Source organism: Schistocerca nitens, chromosome 2, assembly GCF_023898315.1.
Source record: "Schistocerca nitens isolate TAMUIC-IGC-003100 chromosome 2, iqSchNite1.1, whole genome shotgun sequence".
Taxonomy (NCBI): domain Eukaryota; kingdom Metazoa; phylum Arthropoda; class Insecta; order Orthoptera; family Acrididae; genus Schistocerca; species Schistocerca nitens.
This window is the reverse complement of record NC_064615.1, coordinates 194,902,722-194,912,383: the sequence shown is the minus strand read 5'-3', so window position 1 is coordinate 194,912,383 and position 9,662 is coordinate 194,902,722. Positions and strand designations below refer to the sequence as shown.

At 39.6% G+C, this 9,662-nt stretch overlaps 2 protein-coding genes across 4 annotated transcripts in view; one reads left to right on the top strand and one right to left on the bottom strand.

Moving 5' to 3' along the window:
* Nucleotides 1-923: 923 nt before the first annotated feature.
* On the bottom strand, nt 924-5,629 carry LOC126235891 (60S ribosomal protein L37a). Its single transcript, XM_049944822.1, has 3 exons — nt 5,536-5,629; nt 5,110-5,238; nt 924-1,108 (listed from the first exon to the last, which is right to left on the bottom strand). Exons 1-3 carry the CDS (start codon nt 5,536-5,538, stop codon nt 962-964), a joined length of 279 nt encoding a protein of 92 aa, XP_049800779.1. The 5' UTR covers nt 5,539-5,629; the 3' UTR covers nt 924-961.
* Nucleotides 5,630-5,978: 349 nt separating this feature from the next.
* LOC126235890 (ATP-dependent DNA/RNA helicase DHX36-like) overlaps nt 5,979-9,662 on the top strand; it is a 273,504-nt gene continuing 269,820 nt past the window's right edge. For 2 of the 3 annotated variants that reach the window (XM_049944821.1, XM_049944818.1), the window contains exon 1: nt 5,979-6,148. In XM_049944821.1, coding sequence (XP_049800778.1) covers nt 6,076-6,148 — 73 coding nt within the window. In that variant the 5' untranslated portion in view covers nt 5,979-6,075. Of the gene's footprint in view, nt 6,149-6,175; nt 6,310-9,662 lie in introns of those variants that run through there. The other variant, XM_049944819.1, reaches the window with a different exon arrangement.

Genomic DNA, 9,662 nt, shown 5'->3' with positions numbered 1-9,662 from the left:
AGCTATAGTTTAATTTTTTTTCAACCTAGAACTGTAATCTTTAAGAGTCGTTAACAGATAGTGGAAAGAATTTCCTAGTATGAAAATAAATGTGCTGCTTCTCTTATGTTACTGCAAACTGACATAATGAGGCTTTCCGTAAACTACTGACCTCTCTGGTTGCCAATTGCTTGTTTAATGAGACACACTGTTTCAGGATTCTGTCGCAATAGCTAGTGCAAAGTGAGTTTGTGCAACTTGCACTGCGTTTTGACAAAACAAGCACAATTAAACCTGTCGAAAAGAGAACTGGAGCTGTTACTCATTTATGATAATGCATATTCGAAAGAGAAAAGTAAATAATGAGCAACTGGAATGGAAACTTACCAAAGGATTTTCGTCCTGCTCTTGATCTAAGCAATACAAAAATAGTGACGAGTGTTGCCTGCAGCTGCAGGCAGAGTGACGCACATGCCAGATGCTGGCTACCTACCTATGGCTTGCAAACTGACAATATGTGATTCACGAAGAGTCGTTCAGGAAAGTATAGAATTGATGCAGTGCACATCACAATGGTTAGTGTACTGCCCGATGTTGGGAACATTGCGCGTGACAGGAATGCAGAAGCTAGCGCGGTGTGCCTTGTGAGGGGTGGTTCAAGTCACTAGAAAAATGTTATCATGAATTTAGGCCAGCCTTTGTCAGCTATACATTTCAGCGTATTAAATATATCAAATCACCACACTCTTTCCAGATACTGAATATCACAATTGCCATTACCTGTGTACAGGGAGTTCAGAACATAGCTAGTCAGTTCCAGATACTGGACTGCAAACTTACACTTTTGAGAAGTAAAAACATCTTTCCTACAGCTTACTGAAGCATCTAGGTAAGTAGGAACTATCAGCATCTGGAGGGCGAGCAGATATATTTTAACACAGTAATAAATAACAAGTTTTTATTAAGTCCTTTATGAATACATTCACTGCTCCTTAGTTTCACGGAGACGTCGGACCGCAGACCTCACTGTAGCTGCAGCTGTTGTGCTGTACACCCACGCTCCACCAGCCACTGTCCTCTTGCAACGCTTGCACGACCAGATACCAACACAACTCCTCTTCATTGCATCCTGAAATTAAATTTTAAGCTCTTAATAAATCCCGACATCACACAATGATGCAATTAATTGGCTTTTGAATATGCCTAAACTTTTGGAACAGCAGCAATTCATCGAATGGGAACAATTGTATTCAATATTCCTTGGCAAGAACAAGATTGAAAGTTACTGATGTGGGGAAAGTAAAGGATAGCAGTAATTTATGCAGACATCACTAAAAACTAAGCAAGAAAGAGAACACAAAATAACCACTTCATTTACATATGTGAATGGATAGAAGTGGGAAGAGGAATGCAGCCCAGGCTGCTTATGATCAGAACAACATAAAAAGAAAGCTGAGCAGAATTACAATGTAGTAACCTTGGCCTTTGATTTGCAGAAATGCTTACCCACTCCTTTTCTATGCTGTGGTGTGGCATTTTACAAAAGACAATGTTGGACCTTCAACTTTACCATCTATGTAAAGAGACATAAAGAATGTTCTCCAGTATGTTACATCTGGAATGAAACAATTGTGGAAGAGGTGGCCAAGAAATAGCTTCTTGTCTGTATGATTATTTGATGAAGCTGGCCGACGAAATTGTTGAGGTACACATGTACAGTGAGTCGTGTGCCAGACAAAATAGAAATATTTTTGTTGTCATCATGTTTCTGAGAGTAGTGGAAGAATTTGAAGCCAATTGGAAATCATCCACAAGTTTCTTGAAGTTAGAAACACTCACTTGGAAGCTGACTCAATTCACACAGCCATTCAGAAGACAAAGGAAACAACTGTTGGAGTAGTAGAAATGCCAAGAGACCAGGCCAAATTAATACATATGGTTCCCCGAAAGCCATCCATAACTGCAATAGAGCAGGAAGATAAGGACTTCTACAACTTTAAAGACTTGATGAGAAGTCATTATCTGCACAAGAAAATTAACACAGAATGGAATCCTATTGCTTGGATAAAATAGATGAAGTATCATTCAGGTATGCCAGGAATTATCTCCTACAAACACAGTTACTCCTCAGAAGAACCATTCAAGATGGTAGATCTTAACAGAAAAAAACTCGACACTTGTCTATGCCAAAACTTGTACCTATTTCTGATGCCATCATACGCATTTCACAAAAGAAATTAAAGTATTTCAGGGATCTACTTCCATACATCAATGTAAGAAGTCATTCTACATGCAGTTCCTCAATCACCTGAGAGTCAATAAACAGTCAGATGAAAGATCAACAGATATCTTACGAAGGGAAGGATGGCGATGGTGATGACGGAAACGAGTGATATATTTTTTCTCTCCCCTTTTACATTAACAACCGAAGTGTACGCAAATTATTTGTCTGCTATTAAGAAATGTGAATAAACAGTTTCCCCCGATTATGAGACCAGTGTTTTCATGATTTACAGTGATAAATGTGATTTTTGGAACATGTAATAGTTGCTATCAGTTATTAAATTCTTAAGAAATGAATAAAGTGATTTAATTCATGAGTACAAGGAAATATTTATCTTAAAATTACCTGTTTCTGGTTATTCAGTGTACCTGACCCTGATGTCCAAAGAGCTGAAGTCAAATAATTTAAGAGAGTTGATGTTAAAAAGGGCCAATGTCCTCTGAAGTCCCTTAATTTTGAAGTTGAAAATTCTAGAAATTTATTATTTAAAAATAAGCTTTAGTGAAGCTGATTTACTATCATGATAGTAACATATAGCTCCAAATATACTGTTAATAGTTGTCAGAACATTACAGAAAATACTCAGAAGCTTATAGGCCTAACATAAAACTAAGATACTTGAAATTGGCCCTTTTTGAACCAAGCCACAGAAATATTCCAGATGTGAAACAGTCCCTCATTCGGACTGCTGAGGAAGATTTATCTCGAGGAACAAAACTGGAATTCTACACAACAGTGTAGAACGTCAGACCCTTTAACCGGGCGGGTAATTAGAAAATTGAAAAAGGGAAATAGCTAGATTAAAGTTAGATATAGGCCTAGTGAGAATTAGTCAAGTTTGATGGCAGGAGCAGCACTTCCGGTCAGGTGAACGCAGGGTTATAAATATAAAGTCAAATAGGGGTAATGCAGGAGAAAATTTAATACGAATGTGGATAAGCTACTGTGAACAACATGGTGAATGCCTTACTGCAGCCAAGACAGACATGAAGCCCACACCCAACAATGTAGTAGATGCTTATATGCCAACCAACTCCGCAGATGAAGGGATTGAAGAAGTGTATGATGAAATAAAAGAAATTGTTCAGATAGTTATGGGAGATGAAATTTTTTTTTTAAAGCGATGGGAGACAGGCATTCGATAACAGGAAAGGATGAGAAGGAAAAGTAGGTGAATATGAACTCATGGGAAGGAATGGAAGAGGAAGTTGCCTGGCAGAATTTTGCACAGAGCATAATTTAATCATCACTAACACTTGATTTAAGAATCAAAACAGGTTGTATACACAGAAGAGACGTGGAGACACCAGGAGGTTTCAAATATGATGGTACGACATATTTAGAAAGGAGATTTTAAATATAAGACATTTCCAGTGGAAGATGTGAACTCTGGCCACAATTTATTGGTTATGACTGTAGAGTAAAACTGAAGAAAGTGCACAAAGGTAGGCGGGGGGGAGGGGGGAGGGAGGTTGGAGGTTGCAAAATACTAACACAAATTCGTTACAAAAGCACAGAAAACTGGTTGAATCTGACTTTGGGGAAGATCAGTATGGATTCCGGAGACGTGTAGGAACACCCGAGGAAATACTGATCCTATGACTTATCATAGAAGATAAGTTAAGGAAAGGCAAACCTATGTTTATAGCATTTATTGACAGAGAAAGTTTCTGATAATGTTGACTGCAATATTCTCTTATGACAGAGGCAGCAAAGGCTTGGAAGAACAGTTGAATGGAATGGACAGGGACTTGAAAGAATGGTATGAAAAGATGAAAATCAATAAAAGCAAAACCAGGATAATGGAATATATTAAATCAGGTGATACTGAAGCAATTAGATTAAGAAACAAAACATTTAAAAGTAGATGGGTTTAGCTATTTGGGCAACAACATAACTGATGATGGTAGAAGTAGAGAGGCAATGGCAAGGAAAGCATTTCCGAAGAAGAGAAATTTGTTAACATCAAACATAAATTTGAGAGCCACAAAATCTTAAAACAAGATGAGAGTAGAAGAATCCGAAATGTGGTGCTACAGAAGAAGTCTGCAGATTGGAGTTACAGTAACGAAATATTGAGTAGAATTTGGGAGGAAAGAAATTTGTGGCACAACCATACTATAAGAAGGGATTGGCTTGCGTAGAACATTCTGAGACATCAAAGGTAATTTGCAAGAATGTCTGCCTGTCAAAGATGCGGACTCCAAACAATAGATATCAAACTTACAATTGTAAATTGTCATGGGACTGTGGTGACAAGTGACTTAAGTTGTTTCCTTTAGGCCTATAGTTACAAGTATTTTAGTCAATGTACCACTGTAAACACTGCTCATTAACTCCTGCCACCAGTCACATGATCAATTCAGAATCACATGTTCAATGTCTACCATTTGGAGCCCCCGGCTTTGATATGCAAACATTCTTGCAAATTACCCATTAAAGGATAACCAATTTAGCACTGGAAGGAAGTGGGGGGGGGGGTGTAAAAATCGTAGGGAAACAATGAGAGAATACCACAAGCAGGGTCAGAAAGATGTAGGTTGCAGCAGTCACTCAAGAGATGAGACTTGCACAGGCCAGGAGCATGGAGAGTTGCATCGAACCAATCTTCAGATTGAAAACCACAACCAGACCAACAACAAGGAACTTACACAAGATTAATGGAATTATGATGTTAAATGAAGCATTGAACTACAGTGCAAGCCAGTGCACCTAGCCTGTCTTCCCAATCTAACGAAACGAGTGGTTATATAACCTACTGCTTCACCATAGGCTACTGGAGTCTTACTACATTAATCTGTGGATGGATGGGTTTGTGGTAAAAAGCTCAACATGTTTCATCTTACCTTTCCACAAAAGGTGCAAGTGTATTTGGAATGCTGCGTAATTTCCATCTTCTTAACCATCTTCCTAAGGGAGGCACCATATCTGGTACCGTATTTTCCGGTGATTCCAACCTTCTTCGTGCGCTTTGCCTGAAATGTATTATTACGGATATTAAAACTGGGAGCGTTTCGCGACCTTAGGTTTGCACAAAACACTTAATTCCTTTAGAAAAAAAATCACAATGCTGATATTGACATGAAGATGATTTCCACTGCACTGTTTTTGGGTAAATACGCTTGTTCAACTTCAGAGCAAAAGAGATGTCTTCAAAATAAACTACAATTAATGTGCGCTCTTATTGGAGGTAATAAAACTAGTTCTGTACAAAAAACATAATTTGATATAGCAGAAGGATGTAAAGGATTTTGTAAAAATACAATCCCTACCATTTCGCTTGTATGATCACGCTTGCAACACCGGAAACAGAAAGGTTATGGGATTCGTTGCAGAAAATCAAAGACTTTGTATGAAGACGCGTATTATCAAAGTTCATATGTGAAACCCCTTCCCTACAAAAAAAAAAAACCTTTTACAAGATTATTTCTATGTTGCAGTGACAGTAATAATAATGAAATTAGTAATCATTGTGTAGCATGAGTACCATGTTTTATAATAGGTTAAAGAATTATTTTTTATTTAGCAAAAAAAAAAAGAATTTAATTTATAGGATTACTGAAACGTAATGGAATTTGTGTATATTTTTATGTTCTAGCTCTTTTTATATTTCAGAATTTTAAAAGTATCGCTATAATTATTTTATTACTATTTTAGCTGTCGTTGAGCAGAATAGCAGATCTCGTTTGTTGTCAGCATCTTTGAAGATGCAGACAACCGTCAACCAGTATCAGTAGTGTTTGAAAGTGCCAAACATAGGATACATTTTGTGTGTTGTGAATTTTGTGTAATGTTTTTTGATTGATAAACATATGTATCGCCGAAATAGACGTGGGAGTGGCCCAAAGTGGTTTCGAACAGGGGACCGCAACAGACAGGAAAGCGGTAAGACATTGTTACTAAGTTTTAGTTTCTGCCAAACATAGGATACATTTTGTGTGTTGTGAATTTTGTGTAATGTTTTTTGATTGATAAACATATGTATCGCCGAAATAGACGTGGCCCAAAGTGGTTTCGAACAGGGGACCGTAACAGACAGGAAAGCTGTAAGACATTGTTACTAAGTTTTCGTTTCTAAACTCCTATCTTCGTAAATAGTTGATGTCAAGTGTTTTTCGATAAAATATGACTCGTATTTAATCGTGATATTTGTGTGTAAAAAAAACCCTTCAGTTTGCTTTATACTTGACACATTATCAAGTATTTTGTGGCAACGGTATCAAGGGGTTCTAAGCAATAAATTTGCAATTACAGTAATTTTAAAACTTTGCATTGTACTCAGCTGTTTAGAGGAAAATTGGGAAACTTTGTGATGGCAAGTAAGTGAGGTAGAATTTCAGAATACTGCATGTACTTGGTTGACAGGCAAAATAAATTTCTATCTGCTGGTCAGTTTTAAGGGTAGTATAGTAGTGGTCCATTGCACTGTAACCTGCCTAAGGTTTCGTCCAGAGTGGCGTTGGGCAGCTTGTCAAGTGCTCTTGGTTCTTCTATCGGATGTAGAGAAATGTTCGGTACGAGTCTTCAGCTTTGACTGGTGACATTGGAAACATGGGGCAAACGCCGTAAACTATATGGCGACTATTACGTGATGTTGATTTTTTTCAAATGGGCTGACCTACAGATATTTCTGTAACCGCAGCCAGCTTTTTGTTAGTGTCAGATTCCTTGGCTTCTCCTTCTCTCAGCCAAAGCTTCACCTTCCAAGCTAACCTAGACCTCAGGCAAAGCTACATATCAGTCTGTCACCACATCCAGATATTTTTATTGTCACATTCGATGGCTTCGCCAACTAACAATAAAACCATGCATGTTGTTGTTGTCTTCAGGATTTGATGCAGTTGCCCATGATACTCTATCCTGTGTTAGCGTCTTCATTTCTGAATAACTACTGCAACCTAGCCCCCCCCCCCCCCGTACTAAAGTGGTTACTCCTTGATGTCACAGAATGTTTCCTATCAATCAGTCTCTTCTTTCGGTCAGATTTTGCCACGGATTTGTTGTTTCCCCAATTATGAATCCTATTAAATATGTGCTCATTAATTACATAGTCTATCCATCGAATCTTCTACATCCTTCTGTAACACAACAGCCGGCCGATGGGGCCGAGCAGTTCTAGGCGCTTCTGTCTGGAACTGCGCGACTGCTGTGGTCGCAGGTTCGAATCCTGCCTTGGGCATGGATGTGTGTGATGTCCTTAGGTTAGTTACTTTTAAGTAGTTCTAAGTTCTAGAGGACTGATGACCGTAGATGTTAAGTCCCATAGTGCTCAGAGTCATTTGAACCATTTGTAGCACAAAATTTTGAAACCTGTTCTCAGAAAAGACATCCTGACACTTAAATCTATATTTAGTGTTAAATTTCTCTTTTTCGGAAATGGTTGTTGTACCATTGCCAGTCTACATTTGATAATCTCTCTATGTCGGCTATCATCAGCTGTTTTGATGTCCAAATAGTGACTTTTAATTTTCTTGTTTCGTAATCTGATTCTCTCAGTATCACCTGATTTAATACATTCCATTATCCTTGTTTTGCTTTTGTTGACATTCACCTCATATCCTCCTCTCAAGACACTGTTCATTCCTTTCAACTCTTCCAAGTCTTTTCCTGTCTATAACAGAATTACAATGGCTTCAGCAAACCTGAAAAGCTTTTATTTCTCTCTCTGAAGTTTAATTCCTACTCCAAATGTTTCTTTGGTTTTCTTTACTGTTTGTTCAATCTACAGATTGAATAACATCAGGGTGATTCAAGCCCCCCCCCCCCCCCCCCCCGAGCTCAGGTGTTGTAATATTTCAGAACAACTGAGTGGTACTGTTTGGGAGAAAGGGATGACTCACGCCGAAGCAGAGTAACACAGGCAAGTGTGTCATTGATTTTATTACATCTAAGGTACACAGCAGGCCTTCTGCTGAACTTGTCGATGGCGCCACACATTGTTCCAATGCCAGAGTCTGCAGCATCAGTGCCAGTTGCCCATTCTTGTGGATGTAGAAATCCACTCGCACGACGGCTAAATGGCGGCCGCGTGCATTAACTGTGCCCGTGACCCAGAACGCGGCTTACTGATCCCTCAAACGTGACTCGTGGACACCGTGTACGAAGGGAAGCAGACAACCGCTGTCTTTGTAGTGAGCCTTACCAGCTCTGGCAGCTTTTCAGTGCCGCTGACAGCTCTGCACTAGGGAGGCAGCAAGTTCGGACCCCGGCCCCGCCCCATTCTACAGCACCTCGCAGTCCACCAGATGATACCACCCACAGGGCGGAGGCTATCGGCCCTCTCAGTCCTCGCGCCAATGTAGCTCCAAGGTGCGATGTGCCCCACCAGAGCAATGACACTTGTGTGCAGCGGAGCTTGGAGGTAGCTTCAGCAGGCTGGCTGTCAGCCGATACCCATCACCAAAAGGTGGTCATGGTTGACCAGCAACTCAAACAATAGTTATCCTCTCGGGTTTCAGATGCGGACAAAATGGTGACACGTCTGTCTGCTTTGACTCTCCAGGCTTGCTTATGTGTCTTTTCCTCCACCTCTGATGTGGTTGCTCTGGAGGAGAGAAGTGGAGAGCTGTTTGATAATTACAGCGAGAAATCCTTGGGTAACAGAAGAAATATTGAATTTAATTGATGAAAGGAGGAAATATAAAAATGCAGTAAATGAAGCAGGGAAAAGGGAATACAAACGTCTCAAAAATGAGATCGACAGAAAGTGCAAAATGGCTAAGCAGGGGTGGCTAGAGGACAAATGTAAGGATGTAGAGGCTTGTCTCACTAGGGGTAAGATAGATACTGCCTACAGGAAAATTAAAGAGACCTTTGGAGAGAAGAGAACCACTTGTATGAATATCAAGAGCTCAGATGGCAACCCAGTTCTAAGCAAAGAAGGCAAGGCAGAAAGGTGGAAGGAGTATATAGAGGGTTTATACAAGGGCGATGTACTTGAGGACAGTATTATGGAAATGGAAGAGGATGTAGATGAAGATGAAATGGGAGATAAGATACTGCGTGAAGAGTTTGACAGAGCACTGAAAGACCTGAGTCGAAACAAGGCCCCGGGAGTAGACAACATTCCATTAGAACTACTGATGGCCTTGGGAGAGCCAGTCATGACAAAACTCTACCATCTGGTGAGCAAGATGTATGAGACAGGCGAAATACCCACAGACTTCAAGAAGAATATAATAATTCCAATTCCAAAAAAAGCAGGTGTTGACAGATGTGAAAATTACCGAACTATCAGTTGAATAAGTCACAGCTGCAAAATACTAACGCGAATTCTTTACAGACGAATGGAAAAACTGGTAGAAGCAGACCTCGGGGAAGATCAGTTTGGATTCCGTAGAAATGTTGGAACACGTGAGGCAATACTAACCTTACGACTTATCTTAGAAGAAAGATTAAG

What these genes read in the sequence shown, in the direction of transcription:
- LOC126235891 (XM_049944822.1), bottom strand. An exon ending in CTTGCACCTTTTGTGGAAAG is followed by an intron (nt 1,109 to 5,109) that starts GTAAGATGAAAC and finishes ATTTAATTTCAG; the next exon opens with GATGCAATGAAGAGGAGTTG.